The 18,299-nt window shown below is 52.7% G+C and overlaps 1 protein-coding gene across 4 annotated transcripts in view; it reads left to right on the top strand.

Annotated features, from left to right (window-relative positions):
* Positions 1-2,225: 2,225 nt before the first annotated feature.
* Positions 2,226-18,299, top strand: part of PLCG1 (phospholipase C gamma 1) — an 82,491-nt gene continuing 66,417 nt past the window's right edge. For 2 of the 4 annotated variants that reach the window (XM_029071023.2, XM_029071022.2), the window contains exons 1-2: positions 2,226-2,686; positions 4,558-4,981. In XM_029071023.2, the coding sequence (XP_028926856.1) occupies positions 4,759-4,981 (223 nt within the window). In that variant the 5' untranslated portion in view covers positions 2,226-2,686; positions 4,558-4,758. Of the gene's footprint in view, positions 2,687-3,297; positions 3,319-4,557; positions 4,982-18,299 lie in introns of those variants that run through there. The other 2 variants (XM_029071019.2, XM_029071021.2) reach the window with 2 other exon arrangements.

Below are 18,299 nucleotides of genomic sequence, written 5' to 3'. Positions count from 1 at the left end.
TTATTACCATAAGCGCTGCTTCTAGCACTAGTAGGGACTGGTGGTTGACCTCTACTGCATTTTGTTTTTTTGTTGGGGTTAGTGTAAAGTGGCTTACACCAGTCATAATGACTGCTGATATATGTCAATATCAACATTTTTGTTGGTGTAAAGTTGTGTACTCTAGTCATAATGACCGTTGATGTTTGTCAATATCAATACTGCTTTAGCTGCCAGATTACAATGCCACTTTGGGAGAAAATCTTTGGGTCAGGTTCACATTCCTTTTGACCCACATGTTGAGAAGTGTAGAACCTTGCCAACTCCCCAGGGCCATCAATTGGCTGCATCACATCACCAGCCTGGGTCACTCATTTAGTGACTGAAAACCAGCTCCGTACAAATGGTGTCCCTTCTTCGAGTGGAACTTGGAAAGAAGAGGTTTTTCTGGAGCCAGCTCGGCTGTCCCCAGGTGTCCTCAAAATGAAGGAAGATTGGTCCAACACAAGTAGAAAGATTGCTCAATGGCTGCTTTACTCTCATCTGATCTCATCTCTCTGGTTTTCCCGTCAATCATTTATTTTAATGTCTGCCTCTCCCTCTAGACTGTGAGCTCTCTGTGGGCAGGGAATGTCTATGACCTCTACTGTACTGGTTTCTACTGAGCAACTAATACAGTACTGCTCAGCACCCAGTAAATGCTCAGTAAGTGCCAGTGGTTGATTGAGATGGGGAAACCCCCCCCCAAAACATGTACATATCTTAATACTGGAGTGCTCCCTCCTTCCTGAAATTTATTTTAATGGCTGCCTCCTCAAATAGATTGTAAGCTTCTTGAGGGTAGGGATCATGTCTACTAATTCTACCATACTGTCCCATGCACAGAGTAAGCAGCATGGCATAGTTGATAGAGCACAGGCCTGGGAGTCAAGGTCATGGGTTCTAATCCTGGCTCTGCCACTTATCTGCTCTGTGACCTTGGGCAAGTCATTTCACTTCTCTGGGCCTCAGATACCTCATCTGTAGAATGGGGATCGAGACTGAGCCCCACCCGGGACAGGGATTATGTCCAATCCGATTTGCTTGTATCCACCGCAGCGCTTAGTACTATGCCTGACACATTGTAAGCGCTTAGTAAATGCCATCATTCTTATTAGTAATAGGAGTAGTAAGCACCAGTTAAATACTGTTGATTGATTGACTGAAGGGAGTGGAAAGGAGGATGGGAAGGGAAGAAGGGGACGAAGAAGAGGAGAAGTGGCAGTTTTCTCTGGCCCTTGTTCTACCTGAAATTCACTCCTTAGGTTTCTGTTATGTCCTCTCAGCTCTGATCCTGTCTTCCAAAACACTTGCTAGGTCCCTACCTTGTGACCTCCAGCCACCAACCGCTGAGCCACCTTGGTGGCTACCGACCAACTTGGGCCCATCAAGTTGTCGGGTGGGGCAGGACCCTTGGACACAGATGGGCCAGGGGAGGAAAAGGGCTGTCCCAGCTGCTGAAGAATAACAAAAACTTTGAAAATACTCAGACTTTCCTATTAAAAGGAACTGGGGTCCAGAACAGGGCGGGGGCCTGGGATTTAGGAAAAAATCTGGCTGTCTGTTTTCTACCCAAACGACTGGCTTGGGGTCGTTATCTGCCTTGGCCACAGGGATGACGGAACCACATGCAGGATGCACCTTTTCCTCCCTGCCTAGGCCGGTCGGTGCAGGGAGGGGCCTGGGTCCGGGTGGGATCTGTGCGTTGGCCTGTGCCCCTGGCCCGGGCCCCCCTTCTTCTCGGGACCAGGAGAGGCCTCCCCCGCGCCCTCCTCCCCCCAAAGCTTGTGGCCCAGATGGGCAGCGCCCAGAGGCCTGGGTAGGCCTGGGCATCGCTAGATGTCGGGAGACTAGGCTACTTTACTACACAGGAGGAGTAGGGGGAGGAGGAGGAGAAAGAGGAAAAAGGAAGTGCAGGAGGGGGGAAAAGGAAGTGGAGGAGGGGAAAAAAAGCACGGGAGAAGGAGAAAAAGTAGGAGAGGAGGAGAAAAGGAGGAGGAGAGACAAAGGAGAAGGACGAGGAGAAAGAGGAGAAAAGGAGGCGGAGGAGGAGAAAAGGAGGCGGAGGAGGAGAAAAAGGAGGCGGAGGAGGAGAAAAAGGAGGCGGAGGAGGAGAAAAAGGAGGAGGGGAAGAGGGGAGGAGCAGGAGGAGGAGAAGAGCAGAAGGAGGAGGAGAAAAAGGAGGAGGGGAGGAGCAGGAGGAGGAGGAAAAAGGAGAGAGGAGAAGAAGAAAGAGCAAGAGGAAAACCATGGGACCATAAGGAAAGGGCGGAATAGGCCTCTGCGTGCGTGTGACTGCCCGCTCCCTCCTCCTCCTTTTCTTCCTCTTCCCTTCCTTTCTCCTCCTCCTCTTCCCTTCCTTTCTCCTCCTCCTCTTCCCTTCCTTTCTCCTCCTCCTCTTCCCCTCCTTTCTCCTCCTCCTCCTGCCCCCCTGCCCCTCGGAGGGTGGAGATCCTCCTGCCACTCAGCTCCCTCTCTCTAATCCTACAGGTGTCAGTGGCTGCAGCCCCTCTCTGCAGGCCATCCTGTTGCTCCCCCCTCGCCCTTCCTCCTCCTCCTCCTCCTCCCCCCGCCCCGTGCTCCCGCTCCCCCTCCCCGGCTGCACATGGGCCGGGCCGGGGCCGGGGCGCGCTGAGCCTGTGCGGAGCCCTCGGGCGGCGTTGGGCAGGTACTGGGGGTCCTGGGGGGGGGGGCCCGGGGAAGGGGGGGCTCTCTGACCGTTGCTCTTTGTTTTACTGGGGGCGGGGGCTGCGGCGGCCGGGACGGGGAAGGGGCTTGCGGTTCTGCTCCCGGGCTCCGGGCGTTTTTCCCGGGCCTCGGAGGGAAGGGGTCGAGGGTCTGGGGATCTGGGGGTCCGGAATCTGCCCCTCCGGCTTGCCCTGTTTGCAGAGCCGGGGGCCCCGAAGGCCAAGGAGGTCCGAGACCCCCGCGGGGCGATCCGCTGCAGCGCTCCGTGGCATCCCCCCCCCCCACCCCACCGTTGCATCGCTCCAATGCATCTGTCCCTGGTGGGGCTCTCCCCCTCGCCCTCATCGAGGGCGATGGGAGGGGGCTGCCGGACATCCAGGGCTCCCGGATCCCGCCCAGACCTCTGTGTGTGTCTGTCTATCTGTGTGCCTGCCATTCCCCTTTTTCCTTGTCTTCAGCCATTACTTAGATCGGGAGATCTCGGCCTCCTTGGATCCATGCGGGGAGGGGGTCTCACACACACACACATATCCCCCCTCCCCTCCGACGGATACACACACACACAGGAGAGGGCGAGCTGGGCTCCGGGTGGCCTGGGTTCCGGACGGGCAGGTGAGCGACCACCCCCTCCCCAGCTCCCTGCCCCAAGCCAGCCCGAGGCTCCCGGCCTGCAGACCGGCCCCTAATAATAATGAGGATGAGGATGGCATTTGTTAAGCGCTTAAGATGTACCAGGTACTGTGCCAGGTACTGTACAAAGCCCTGGGCACCCGTAGTCTCCGGCCTGCGACTCCTGGCCCGTAGCCCCCAGCCTGCAGGGCCTGGCTTGTAGCCCCCGTTCTGCAGCCCCCCCCCCCCCAGCCTGTAAGCCTGTTCAGAAATTCCTGGCCTGTAGCCCCCTTTCTGAAACCCACCTCGGCCTGCAGCTACTGGTGCATAGCCCACGGCCTGCAGCCCCTGGCCCGTAGCCCCCTCCGTGCACGCAGCCCCCCTGGCCTGTAACCCCGCTCTGCAACTCCTGGCCCCTAGCCTCCTTCCTGCAACCATCCCTCCCGGCCTGCAGCTCCTAGCCTGTAGCCCCCAGCCTGCAGCCTCTGACCCCCAGACCCTGACTTGCAGCCCCCTGGCCTGTAACCCCCCTCTGCGACTCCTGGCCCATAGTCCCCTTTCCGCAACCAGTTTGCAGCTCCTAGCCTGTAGCCCCTGGCCCCTAGCCCCCGACTTGCAGCCCCCTTGGCCTGTAGCCCCACTCTGCAACTCCAGACCCGCAGCCCCCTTCCTGTAACCATCCCACCCCAGCCTTCAGCTCCTAGCCTGAAGCCCCTGGCTTCCAGTCCCTGGCCCCTAGCCCCCAACTTGCAGCCCCCAGGCCTGTAACCCCGCTCTGCAACTCCTGGCCCGTAGCTCCCTTTGTGCAAACCCCCACCTCCCCAGGCTGCAGCTCCTCGCCCGAAACCCCTGGCCTGCAGCCCCCCAGCCCATAGCCTAAAGCCCCCGGCCGAGCTAGAGCAGTCTCCGCCGCCCAGGAATGCTTTGTGCTTGGCTGGTTTCGGTTTAAGGCTGAGCTGGAGGTTGGAGCGAGGCCTTTCCCAGCCTTTCCCAGCAGTCGGCGGGAGTGGGAATGCAGAGGGGTGTTTGTGTGTGTGTGTGTGTGTGTGTGTGTGTGTGTGTCTGCACGCCACTTTCCCCAGATGTTTGGAAAATGGGTACGGGGGCACATTCATTCAGTCTTATTTATTAAGTGCTTACTGTGCAGAGCACTGTACTAAGCGCTTGGGAAAGTACTGTACGACAATAAAGGGGTGTGTGTGTGGCCCCAGCCCCCTGACTCGCTCCCTTTCTTGTCCTCAGGAGGAGCGGTCCTGCAGCAGTATCACGCTATGCACTGAGTCTGGCCAGCCGGCCGCCTGCCTCCTCCGTCCCTGCCCGCATCGCACTACCCAGACGCCCTCTTCCTCCTCCTCTTCTGGTCCCACTGGCCCCAGGGGGGCACCGAGCCCATTGTCTGGAGAGGGGCAGGGGGCTCCCCGGAGCCGGGAAGAGGCCTGAGCGATGGCAGCGGCGGCAGGGGCTGTGGGCGCCTTCAACGGTTTCGCGCCCTGCATCCAGTCCGAGGCCCAGGCCGCCCACCTCTGCCGGAGCCTGGAGGTGGGCACCGTGATGACTTTGTTTTACTCGAAAAAATCTCAGCGGCCGGAGAGGAAAACTTTCCAGGTCAAACTGGAAACCAGGCAGATCACATGGAGCAGAGGCTCGGATAAAATCGAAGGAGGCAGTAAGTCTTAGCCCCCTCCCCTTTCCTAGGGGTCGGGGGATTCTCTTTTATTGTTATTGTCGTCACTCTTGATTTTTCTTTCTCTGATCAGAAAATCTAGTTTAGTCTGAGCGGCGGAACCGTGTCCGGTGATACCAACCTGCCTTGGAGCAGGCTTGGATGGTGGTGGTAGGGTGGGGTTTGGAGGACAGTTCACTAGCAATTTTTCACCTGCTTGCTGGTCAGGAATGGGAAAACATATATGAAGTCCACAACCTCCTGCCTTAACCCCAGTTTGGTGTAATAGTAAGAATAATTGTGGCTTTTGTTAAGCCCTGCCTCTGTACCGGAACTGGGGTAGATACAGGATAATCGGTTGGACCCGATAACCCCCGTTTTACAGATAAGGTAACTGAGGCCCAGAGAAGTGAAGTGACTGGCCCAAGTCACACAGCAGGCAAATGGAGTCAGTATTAGAACCCAGGACCTTTTGACTCCCAGGCCCAGACTCTATTAGGCTATGCTGGTCTCATTGCTTCCATCCATCTTAGAAGGGAGGAAGGCATTGTCCATCCCTTCTTGGCGCCCTCTGACCCATCAGTGTTTCCCCATGACCGCCCCCTCCACGCTGGGCGTTTCTCTTACTTGACAGCTTTCGACATCGGTGGTGGTGCCAAAACACTTCCGAGTTACAGCTGCTTCGAAAATCAAAACATCGTGTCCGGAGAACCGCCGCTGGGGACTCTTCAAGCCCTGATAAACCTCCCATTTTGTTGACTTTGACTTCAGGTCTGGAGGTAGAGAGATTTAAAAATTGCCCTGTAAAGATGGCACGAAAATGTGCCCAGGCTGCTTGGATGGGCCTGCCCGAACGTTAGGGTGAAGCTGTACACCGCCACCCCCAGAGCCTACCCAGTTGGTTACCTGCCCCAAACACCTCCCATATAATAATAATAATGTTGGTATCTATTAAGTGCTTACTATGTGCCAAGCACTGTTCTAAGCGCTGAGAAGTAAGGCAGCTGCACCGCTTGCTATCTGCTCTGGGTCAGAGAGAAAGGGAAGATTGTTCTTTTTTGAGAAGCAGCAAGGCTTAGTGGATAGAGCACGGGCCTGGGAGTCAGAAGGACTTGAGTTCTAATCCCAGTTTCTCCACGTGTCTGTCCTGTGACCATGGGCAAGTCATTTAACTTGTCTGCACCTCAGTTACCTATCTGTAATATGGGGATTAAGACTGTGAGTCCCATGTGGGACAGGGATTGTGTCCAACCTGATTAATTTGTATCAGCTCTTAGAGTTAGAACAACTCTTGGCACATAGTAAGCGCTTAACAAGTACCGTAACTGTTTTTTAGACTGTTTCTGAGGGCTGATTTAAACATGAAAGGCAGAGAGGAAAGAGAACATTGAATTCTTTATCATGCTGACATACTTGGAGACCAGGACTCCCCTCCTAAAAAACAAAAACAGTGAAGGATCCAGTCAGTCGAATTTATTGAGCGCTTACTGTATGCAGAGCACTATGCTAAACGGTTGGAAGAGCACAGTATAACAGACGCATTCCCTGCCCACAACGAGCTTACAGTCTATAGGGGGAGGCAGGGTTTATGGAAACAGGAAAAGACAAGCACCAAGCACAGCAAGACTGTGTCCACCTCATCAAAACAAGGGCAGTCCGTCAAATGAGGAGAAGATGACCAAGTAGAATGGCCTTTGTAGATGTTTTCCCAGCTGGATGGCGCTTTCGGTTTTTTTTTTGATATCGGTTTTGAGGGTGAAGGAATCTTTCGTTAAGTCCATGACACTGGGTTGACTATAATTACCAAACCTGGGGTACGTGGCCCAGTATGGACTTGTAGTAGTCTGGGCAGGCAGGGGCTAGATGGGCCTTCAGTTTGTGAAGCAGGAATTATCATGTGAGTTGCCCAGACTTGCCCACGAGCCCCCTGTTGCGGGAGATGGGGGCCGAGTGGCCAGTGAGTTATTTTATTTTTTTCCTTCTGTACTGTGAGCTTGTTGTGGGCGGGGAATGTGTTTGATGTTATGTTGTACTCTCCCAAGCACTTAGTACAGTGCTTTGCACACAGTAAGCGTTCAATAAGTACGATTGAATGAGTAACTGAATGGGGCAGTGAGTTTAGGTCTGGCCTTTCTTTGCCTCCCGCATGTGCTGGAGTTAGAGGAGCTAAGAGACCGTTCTAGTTTCTTCCTTCCCTGACAGAACGTTGTAATCAATCATCTGCTGTTCGATCGGTTCCCTAGATGGTGACTGGAGAAGCTTTTTGTATTGTCCTCTCCCCAGGGCTTAGTACAGTGCTCTCTACATAGGAAGCACTCAGGAAATACCATTGATGGATGGATTGATTTTAGAAAATCCACATCTGACCTTTTGAGGGGGTTTCAGTGGTTTGGGAAGTTTTAAATGGAGGAGGGCAGGGGAAGCAAGCGGAGAGGCACGGGGAGGATAAAGAAGAGAGAGAAAGGAGAAAACCAAACACCAGGAAGAAATTACATGCGGGAAAGAGAGGACTGCCTGAGCCACATTTGGGTGTAGCAGAGTTCCCGAAAATCTGGTGCTGGAGAGGAGCTGAGCCCAAGGGAGGTCAAGGAAGTGTGCTTTGGCATTATGAGCTGCCCTGGGCAGCCACCTCCTGGTTCCCCAAATCCCAGGGTTTCAGTTGGAAGCCCGAGATGCCCCTTGAATGAAACAGGACTGGAGAAGGCTGATTAGCTGGTGCTGCCTTGGGGCCCCTGTACTTGCTGGAAGATGCCGGGTCCAAAGAGGAGCCCAGAAGCACCTTGGAAGCTTGCTTGCTGTTCATCCTCCTCCAGGACCTTTGCTGGCCTCTGGAGTGGAGCAGCTGGAGAAGCAAATCGTGCTGGGGAAACATCCTCTAGCCTCCAAACCCACCCTGAGTCAGCCAGGACTCCCCTGGGCCCTCTGCAGGAGCCGGTTGAGAGTCGGTCCGGGAGAAGCAGGATTGAGCCCAGGACTCAAGTCAGTTCAAGTAGGCAGTCAGAACCTGTGGGGCTTCAGGAAATGGCTCTGCTGAGAAGGCCCCTGCACACATCCTCTCCTCTCCCCCAAACATCGCAGCGAAGCCTCTTTCTTCACGGACCACCCCATTTCTCCGGTGTCCCTCTGAGGGCCTCCAGGTTTGGAGCTCACTTGAGACCTAGGTGACTTTTTGGGTCACACCACTGCATGCCTGCGGTTGCAGTTGGGCGGTAGTTGTGTGTTTGTGCATATGTAATACTTTTGATGTTGTTTTTACCCACTTTCTGGGGCTCTTTAAGGAGGTGGGGAGGCAGGGTAGTGTGTCTGTGTCTTTTTTTTGTTTTCATTCTTTTCAGGATCACACAGTGCTGTTCTTACCCTTGCCCTGAATTAATTGAGTATGCCTTACGAGGGGCCCGAGGCCTGGTGTTGGCTTCTGAGACACTCTCTCCTCTCTGTCTTTCTGTCTTTCTCTCTGTCTTTCCCTCTGTCTCTCTCTCTCTCTCTCTCTTTTTCTTCCCTCCATCCCAAGTGAAGAATTCTCATCGTCAGGGGGTGGTGGCAGGGTTGCCAGGGAGCTCTTGGCTTGGATCTGATGTGTAGTTAGTCTGTCGGGGAGGCAGCTTTGAGAGGCCAAGCTCAGTGGCTGCCTGGGTTGGTCGAGAAGTCGCTGGAGTAGAGCGCACTCCTCCGCGGGTTAGACCAGCCAGGGGCCGCCACGTCATCTCTTCTGCCAAGGAAGGCCCCACTGAGTCTAGTATGCCCGGTTTCTACTGGACAGTTTGGTTTCCAGCCAGCCCATCCCCTCCTGGCCCCTATGTGCATCTTAAAATCAGCGCCCAGCCTCATGCCGCCGTGGCTGCCTAATTCCGTAACATGGATGCGGCTCTGGCGTTCATGTAGACTTGGGGATGGGGAGCGGTTGTTGCTGGCTCTGGAGCAAGTCGGGGGTGGTCAGGGGTCCTCCCAGAGCAAGCCTGTAGGATTGCACTAAGTGTCTCAGAAGAGCATCCTGTTATCCTGGGTGCCTGGCGTGACCCAGGAGACCTCAGTGGATGGCCCTGGTCTGATGTTGATGAGGGTCGCCTGGAGCTGTGGCATCTGGGTCCAGCTCGGGTCTGAACCCGTAGTCTCATTTTCCTTGGGGACAGCGTGTGGGTGTGCTCAGCTCAATTTCCCCCCTCCTTCCCTCCAAGTGTTTAGGGCTCTAAGATGGGGTAGTGGGTAAAGGGACGCTGAAAGCCCAACCAAGCTGTTCTGTGATTCAACTTGGCCTCAGGGCTTCGACCTGCAGAGGCTTCTCTTACAGCGTGGTGGTCATTTCGGTTCTCCAGTCTCCCAACTTTCCAGAGATCGCCAGTGGAACTGGGCAAGGGGGTGACTGATTAAGACCTCTCATCCTGCTGCTCTGGCCCTTCGCTCCTCCCGCAGTCAGCACGGGCAACCTTGAGCACCTAGCGGGGCACAGCTGTGTCTGAGGCCAAGGGAGGAGTTGCAGAAGGAAGATGCGGTCCGTGACTGCAGGGAGTTTTCCAATCTACTCTACGAAAGTGTGGGTGTGGAGGGACAACCCCGCCGGCGAGATTCGGGGTCTGGGGGCCGGGGACCGTGGCCAGGAGGACGGGGGCTGAGGGTAGGGGGGGGCTGGGGGGGCGGTGGGAGGGTGTCTTGTCCTTGTTTCGCTCCCACCTGTGGCTCCTTGTCCTTTACTGATTGCACATGGTGTTTTGTGGTTTCACTTGCCGACTCTATGGAGCTGCCTCCTAAATCTCCCTCACCAGCCTCATCCTCTCTCTTCTGCAGTCTTGCATTTCCTCCTGTCTGAAGGACATCCCAACAAGGATGTCCTGCCAACACCTTAAGCTCAGCATAAATTGAACTTCTCATCTGCCCTCCCCAAGCCTCTCTACCTTCACAACATCTGAATCCTACCCTTCCTCCATTCAAACTGTTACACGACTGGTTTAAGCCCTGTCATTGCCCAGCTCAATGACTGCATCAGCCTCCTCGCAGATCTCCCTGCCTCTAGCCTCTCCCTTCTCCAGTTCATGCTTCACTTTGCTGCCTGGAAAAATTGGGTCTGCACACCCCCTCTCACCCCTCAAAAATCTCCATTCCTATCTGAAGCAAGCAGAAATAATAATAATTATGGTATTTGTTAAGTGCTTACTATGTGCTAAACAGTGTTCTAAGTGCTGGGGTGGATACAAGGAAATCTGGTTGCCCTACATGGGGCTCGCAGTCTTAATCCCCATTTTACAGATGAAGTAACTGAGATGCAGAGAAGTTAAGTGGCTTGCCCAAAGTCACACAGCAGACAAGTGGTGGAGCCGGGATTAGAACAAGTCCTCTGACTTCCAAGCTCATGCTCTTTCCACTAAGCCGTGCTGCTTAGGCACTCAGTCAGCTCTCTCCCCTCAATTTAGTCTCTCTCCTCTCCCGCTACACCCCGACCCGCACATTTTGTTTCTCTCGAGCTAACCTAGCCACCGTGTCCTACACTCGCCTCACTCTCTGCCAACTCTTTGGTCACTCTTTCCCTCCTGCTTAAAATTTCCTCCCCTTCATATCCTGGGCACCACCTTCAAAGCCCTTCTAAAATCACATCACCTCCAGGATGCCTTCTCTGATTAATCTCTCATCTCCCCACTGTACTTTCCCCCATATTACCACTCCAGCTTTCCCATGTCACCTAAGCACTTGCATATTCGCTTCCTCCACCGTAATGCTTATGTACATATCTTTAAACTGTTGCTTGCCCATACCTATAATTGTAGTGTCTTCTCTGGTAGATTGTAAGCTCCTTGAGGGTGCGGATCACGTCCATAAACTCTACTGGACTTTTCCAAGCACTTAGGAGCTCTTTGTAGTGTAAGTGCTCAATAAGTATCCTTGATTGGTGGATTTGGACCATTGCATTGTAGACCCCTTCTGTGGTGACCTGAATCCTGCTGTTTGTCCCCTGCAGGGATCAAGGGAGCTAGCCCAAGAGCCCTAAGAATAGAGAGCAATGGTGCCTAGCGAGTGAAAGCCCAGGTCTAGTCAGGCTCCTTCTCCTGTGCTGTGGCTTAGGCTGTATTCCATGAGTCCCCGGGTGCCATTGTTGTCTCCTGGCCACCTGTCTACAGGTAGCTCTGTCCGGGATCCCCCACAAACCTTCCTCCTCCGTGTTCTGTCAGACTTTGTGTGTTCCTGCACACTGAGTTACCCAACCCAAATGAGCATGATGTAGTGGATAGAGCACGAGCCAGTGAATTAGAAAGTCATGGATTCTAATTCCAGCTCCAACTCTTGTCTGCTGTGTGACCTTGGACAAGGCATTTCACTTCACTGGGCCTCAGTTACTTCATCCGTCAAATAGGGATTGAGACTGTGAGCCCCACGTGAGGCGGGGACTGTGTCCAACCTGATGTGCTTATATTCACCCCAGCGTTTAGTACAGTGCCTGTCACATAGTAAGTCCTTAAGAAATATCACTACTCCTACTATTATTATTACTAGTATAATAATAATAAAAAATTCTGTCTGCCGGCGGTAGAAGGATCCAGAAGCCCATGACCCAGGACTCAGGGGAGGAGAATGGGGGCATCTTGGCGTGGGGCCTGACGTCACCATTCTTTCCAGAAATGAGGAGGGACGCCCCATCGAAACCACAGAAGCACAGCACAGAAGGCTGGGTTGTTAAAGCTGCTCCCTTTTGGCAGGGTGGATCCCTGGGCCGTTCACTTTTCTTTGAGTTTCTCCAGGTCCGTCGTGTTCCACCCTGCCGCCGGGAGAGGCTGACCCCGCTGGGCCCTGGAGTGCCCAGACTTGGGCAGTTGAGCACTTCGTTTATCTAATTCTCTTAAGTTTTCCGATTTGAGAATGTTTCTCTTCCCCTCTGGTTTTTCTTCATGTCCTTGGTCTGGGAGCCTTGGGTGGTGGGGGGCACAGGCCTCGTTCTCCAAGACTGAGAGCTGCCAGCGTCTCCAGCCCACTGTTGGGAAACGGTGCCCGGCCCAGGTGTGTGCAAATCAAAACGCCTCCAGGCAATCTGCTGCGACTCTTCCGCTGTTGTTTTTATCGAGGGCAAAGCGAACCGAGCTTCTCGTAAGTTCTGGGAGGGTGAGACCTTTCGCTCAAGCTTGAGAAGCCCAAATCCTTGCGTTTGAACTTTTAAACTCCCACCACAGTGCTGTTCCTTGGCAAACTGTAGTCATTTTCTCTGCCCCTGACTTCCGCCCGCCCCTCCAGCTTTTAATATGTTGTTTATTAGCACTGTTCAGGGTCGGGAGCACAACATGAACGGGAGGCTGAGATGAAATGAATCTTGGGTCTTGCATTTCCACCATTGCATGCTTGTCCCTTCCCTCGATGCCTCCCCAGTCCAGTTAGGAAATAGTCTTGGGGTAGGGCCCAACCCCCAAATCTTGACCCAGCCAGGTTGATACCACAGCCATTTTGGCTCCTTGAGGACCATTATGGGCAGGGAAGGTGTCTTCTAATTCTGTTGAATTGTAATCTCCCAAGCGCTTAGGCGGTGATCTGCACGTAGTAAGGGCTCAAAAAATACTACTGATTGATTGATTGATGGCCCCTTTTGCCATCCTGGCCCGGATTTGCACGAGCTGTGGAAGGACGTAAGTGATTCAGCTCCAACCACCTCCCGTCGAGAGCCGGGCCCGGAATGGTCTAATTCTCCATGGCCATTCCCCTGTGGCGGCATCGGTGGGACTGCGGCCCACAGTTTTCAGGAGCAGCTCTCTAGAAATTAATCCTTTGGGTGGACAGCATGGGCAGAGTGACTCTTCTTAAATCTAGCACACAGAGAAATCCCATTTTAACATAGGCCCGGTGAATGCCTGGGTTTTTTTTTCCTGAGTATCTTCTAAAGAGGTTGGGGGAGAGAAAGAGAGATCCCCCTACCAACATTGGGCTGGTATGGCTTGGGAGCCCAGTTTTCCAGCAACCTCAGTTGGCTCCTCTTCCTTCCCAGACCCCAGTTTCTCCATTTCCCTCTTGTGAAGCAATAGATGGGTTCACAGTCAGCGGCTACTCCCAGAGGGGGAAGCAGCGTGACCTAGTGTCAAGAGCACCGGCTTGGGAGTCAGAGGACGTGGGTTCTAATCCTGGCTCTGCCACTTGTCTGTTGAGTGACTTTGGGCAAGTGCCTTCACTTCTCTGTGCCTCAGTTACCTCAGCTGTAAAATGGGGATTGAGACAGTGAGCCCCATACGGGACAGGGACTGTGTCCGACCTGATTACCTTTATTATTACCAATATGCCGCTGCCCATGCCGTCCTTGGCCAGAGATAGATGTCTGAGAAGTCTCTCGTGGGCCTGCCCTTCTGTCCCAAGCACCCCAAGTGTTGGGTTACTGGGCAAGGGAAAACCGAGGTCCAGATGAGGTCTCCCAGTTCCCTGACAAGCCAACAGAGGTGAGACTAGGACACCGACTCTGGCCTTGATGACAATTAAGCTCTCCCCTGATTGGGAGAGCTCTGTGTCAGTCAATTGTACTTATTGAATGCATACTGTGTGCAGGGCACTGTACTAAACACTTGGGAGAGTACAGTATAACAGTCACATTCCCTGCCCACAGTGAGCTTACAGTCCAGAGGGCCCCCTAGAATGCAGGATGTTGGGGGGGACAGGGTAGATTTTTAAATTTTCACCAGAGCTGAAATGAATCAGTCTAGATAGTAAATCTCAGCCAGATTGATCTGCACACATCCAATCTAATGGGCTGTCGGCCCTGCTGGAGTCAGTGCCATCCGGAAAGGGCCTCGTGGAGACCCTGGACATGGCGGGCCCTGACTCTATTTGCCCCCTTCTGGGAGTCCTCGAGGGCCTCTCCGTATTCTGTCTGAAATACTGTGACACCTTTCATTCACACAGAGATTTTCACATTTGTTATCTCACATTTGTCTTCACAACATTCTTCTCTGTCAGGAAGGGAGAGGCAGGTGTTGTCATCCCCATTGTTCAGATGAGGAAAAAAGAGGCCCAGGGAGGTTCAGTGACTTTCCTGTGGTCCCACAGCAGGTCAAGGGCAGAGCGGGGACTGAAACCTGGGTCCTCTGATTCCCAGCCCCCTGCTCTTTCCACCAGGCCATCCCACGGCGGGGGGAGAAGGGGTTTCTTCCTCACCCCTTTCAACTCCCACAACCAATCAATCTGACATATTTATCGAGAGCTTATTGTGTGCAGAGCTTGGGAGAATACAACATAATGTAACAAAGTTGGTATTCAGTCGTATTAATTGAGCACTTACTGTGTGCAGAGAGAGAACAGTATAACAATATAACAGACACGTTCCCTGCCCACAGTGAGCTTCCAGTCTAGAGAGAGCCTTGATCAATTGGTGTCTCCCCTGTCTTCTGCCCCTGGAGTGAATGGAAGTGACTCTGTTATTCTGTGCCGTTGAGCACTGGTGATGTAGGGAATGGTTTCTGAGATCTTTCCTTCCCTGCCTAGCCCCTGCTGGCTGGTCTCTGGGGGAGTCTAGTGTGCTTGTGCCCCAGCCCCAGGCATTGGCTGGGCCAGGGGTTAACAGGCTGATGAAGCCTGGCCACCTCTTATCTTGCGGTTGGTTGTGGTGGCAGCTTTGGGTTTCCAGGCGCCCAGTTGCCCTCAGCACCAGTGGGGAAGCAGAGCGGGGTGAGTCCCCAAAGGCTGCTGGGACTTGGAACAATACTAATAATTTTGGTATTTGTTAAAGTGCTCACAAAGAGCAGTATGGCCTAGTGGAAAAAGCACAGGCCCTGGCTTTTAATTCCAGTTCTGCCACGTGCCTGCAGTGTGACTCTCTGCGAGTCACTTAATTTCTATGTGTCTCAGTTACCTCATCTGTAAAATGGGGATTCAGTACCTGTTCTCCGTCCTATTTAGATTATGAGCTCAACACATAGTTAAGGCTGAACAAATGTCACAATCATTATTACTAATTATTATTACTGTCTACTAAGTGCTGGGGTAGATACAGGATAATCAGGTCAGACACAATCCCCGTTCCACATGGGGTCCACAGTCTGGTTTCAAGTGCTCAGCTTGTGCCCGCTGGGGCTGACAGCGTGAGGCACACAGGCCTTTTTTTTTTTAAATGATATTTGTTAAGTATTTACTGTGTGTCAGACACTCTTCTAAACGCTGAGGTAGAAACAAGTTAATCAGGTTGATACAAGTTAATCATCCCACATAGCGTCCCAGTCTGAATCCCCATTTTACAGATGAGGGAACTCAGCCTCCGAGAAGCAAAGTGACTTGTCCAAGCACAAGTGGTGGAGCTGGGATTAGAACCCAGGTCCTTCTGCCACCCAGGCCCATGCTTTCTCCCCAGCATCCAGATGGAAGAGAGAGAGAAACACCCTGAGCTGAAAAGACCGGAGGTGGGGGAGAAGCCGCCCGGATTTTGAATAGGTGCCAAGCCTGAGAAGGAGCCTAAGAAATGAGCTGGGGCAGGGTGGGAAGGCCGGGGGAGAAAGAAGCGGCAGAGGTTGGGTGGGTGCTGTTGGGCGGCTCTTCTCTGGTGGGGAGGGGTGGCAAGTTGGGGTCTTGGCTCTGTGGAGTTGTATAGTCTTTGCTGGGATGTTATGAGATTTGTGATGAGGCCTAACTTTATACTGTGTGTCCCCTACCTATAATTTATGTTCATGCCTGCCTCCCATGCTAGGCAGAACTTGCATTCATATCTATAAATCGTATACTATACATTTTCTTAATGTCTGTCTCCCCCTCTAGATTGTAAATTGGCTGTGGGCAGGGACAGCGTCTACCAACTCTGTTGGATTGTACTCTCCCAATTGCTTAGTACAGTGTTTTGCACATGGTAAATGCTCAATAAATGCCATTGATGATGATGGTTAACAATTGTAAGCTCCTCGAGGGCAGGGATCATGCAATCTGACTCTTATGCTCTCCCAATAATATAGTATTTGGCATGCAGTAAGCACTCACTAAATGTTGCTGATTGATTAACTGGTTAATTGTTTGACCCCATTGCCAAGGAGCCTCGGTTTTACTGTCCAGCCTGCGTCTGGCCAGAGCTTGTATATTATTTTGAGGTTTTGGTGGGTTTTTTTTAAAATAGGGTATTTGTTAGGCACTTATTGTGTCCCAGGCAGTGTACTAAGAGCTGGAATAGATACAGGATAATCAGGTTGGACACAGTCCCTGTGCCACATGGATTCTTCCATTTTAAAGAAGAAGTAACTGAGGCCTAGAGAAGTGAAGTGACTTGCCCCAGGTCACACAGCAGACAAGTGGCTGAGCCGGGATTGGAACCCAGGTCCTCTGACTCCCAAGCCCGGGTTCTTTCTACTAGGCCACGCTGCTGGTCATACAGCTTGTTGTGAGCAGGGAATGTGTCTGTTTATTGTTATGTTGTACTCTCCCAAGCACTTAGGTCTGCACACAGTAAGCGCTCAATAAATATGATCGAATGAATGAATGAACAGGAAGTATCCATTTTGGGACCAGAATCTGTACGGGGCCTCGTAAGACACCGGGCCTGGCAGATGTCAGAGCAGGCTGCCCTGTGGCATCAACTGATGGTCTCAGAGCCATACTGTGTGACACCCACCCCCTGCCCCAAACCACCTCAGAACCCAGGCCTCATTGGTGCCCAAACTTCCCCCAACTCCCCCAACTCTCTAAAAGCCCAGTTTTTGTGGGGGGCTTTTGCTCCAGAGAGCTCATCCTCCCTTTTGAACCCCCTCCCCTTTTTTCCTGGGATAATATTCTTGGAGTTGAGGTAGGTGGGGAGGGCTCTCAAGTATCAATCAGTTGTATTTTTTCAGCGCTTACTATATACAGAGCACTGTACTGAGTGCTTGGGAGAGAGAATTGGTAGAAACGTTCTTTACCCACAAGAAGCGTACAGTCCAGATGGGGAAACAGACATGGAAATAAATTTTTATGGATATGGACATGTGTTGTGGGGCTGAGGGTAGGAGGAAAATCAAGTGCTTGTAGGCTACAGATCCAAATGCACATCTATTCCATCCTGGGAAAATGGGACCCCCCTCCCATCCCCCCCAAGGAAAGATGCACTGTCTCCAGAGGGGAAAAAAGAGTCAATAAGAACAAGAGGGAGGTTGACTAAAATGCAAATAAGAGATTAGGCTCCTTACCTAGATTCAGAATTTCCAGCTTCCATCTCAGGAACTGGCTGGCCTGGATGATCCTCGGATTTGAAGGCAGGGCATGAAAATGGTTCATCCTGAGTGCAGAAAGAACCATGTGGGCCAACGTATGTTTGACACGTGTGTCAGTATTTTTTATTTTTGTAAAGCCAGAGGGAGAACAGAACTCTTAGGGCAGAGTCTTGGGCTTCACTGGGGCTCTGCCTCTGGTGGCCAGATCTCCCTGGAAAGACCCCCTCCCCCAGTATTTAAGGGAGATGTGGGCTTTAGACTTCTATTTATTTGTTTTTTGCTCCAAGCACTGGTTTTGATTGAGACCAGTATGGTTCCTGGGTGACTCCTTGCAGTAGCTGCTCTTTCTGCTTTTCCTCCAGTGAGCTATTTCTTCTTAGAGGTATCAGACTGGTTTTCTTTATAATACCTTGGGTTTTTGTTTTTTTTACAAGGCACTTTTATTCCCAATTGCACCATGGGTCCTGGAGGCGGGGGTGGGCCCTGAGGAGGGCCTCGGCCACAAGGGTCTTTGGGGCAGGGCTGCTGCTTGGCCTATGTCCGAGGTCTAAAAGAAGTGTAGATGGAATGCTGTACCTGGAATGCCCAGGTTGTCAGCTCCCTGTGGATGAAGCAACCATCGTGCATCTTTCCCTTCCTCACTCAGCAACGTCTTGGCCTGTAGAGCCTGGTCTATGAGTGCAGAACCTGGGCCTCATCCTCCCCAGACATCACCCCTCCCCCCCTAATTCAGCCCTCGGGTGGCATCATCAACTTGCGATCTAGGGCCTGGGTGGCACTCGCAGCACAGAGTAGGGGGAACACGACTCTTTGTATAGCAGATGAATTAACTCCCAAGACCCCATTTCCTCCCCAGTCCTGGAAAAACAATCCTCAACAACCTTCAGTACAATAGACAAACAGAAGAGTTGGGCCCCTCCCCCGGGATACCCGGGGCACAGGGATGGGTGAGGTTTCAGCCAAGCTGTCTGCATTATTGATTATCTTACTTTCACAGGGTTAAACAAAGGAAGAAAGGCTTCTTTAAGTAAGGCTGAGCCGCACGGGCCTCCCGGTGTGGTTTGGCTGGGGTGACTGGAGTCTTTCAGTGGGGGTGGTGGTCTGGAACCCAAGGGGAGAAGGGAAAATCAGGAGCATTTGGGGAGCAGCCGCGGGAAAGAGCCGAGGCAGTGACGGACTGAAGGTTTCTGGATGTGGGGAGGAAGGAG

The sequence above is a fragment of the Ornithorhynchus anatinus genome, chromosome 8 (genome assembly GCF_004115215.2).
Source record: "Ornithorhynchus anatinus isolate Pmale09 chromosome 8, mOrnAna1.pri.v4, whole genome shotgun sequence".
In the NCBI taxonomy this organism is placed as follows: domain Eukaryota; kingdom Metazoa; phylum Chordata; class Mammalia; order Monotremata; family Ornithorhynchidae; genus Ornithorhynchus; species Ornithorhynchus anatinus.
This window is presented reverse-complemented; position numbering and strand designations above follow the sequence as displayed.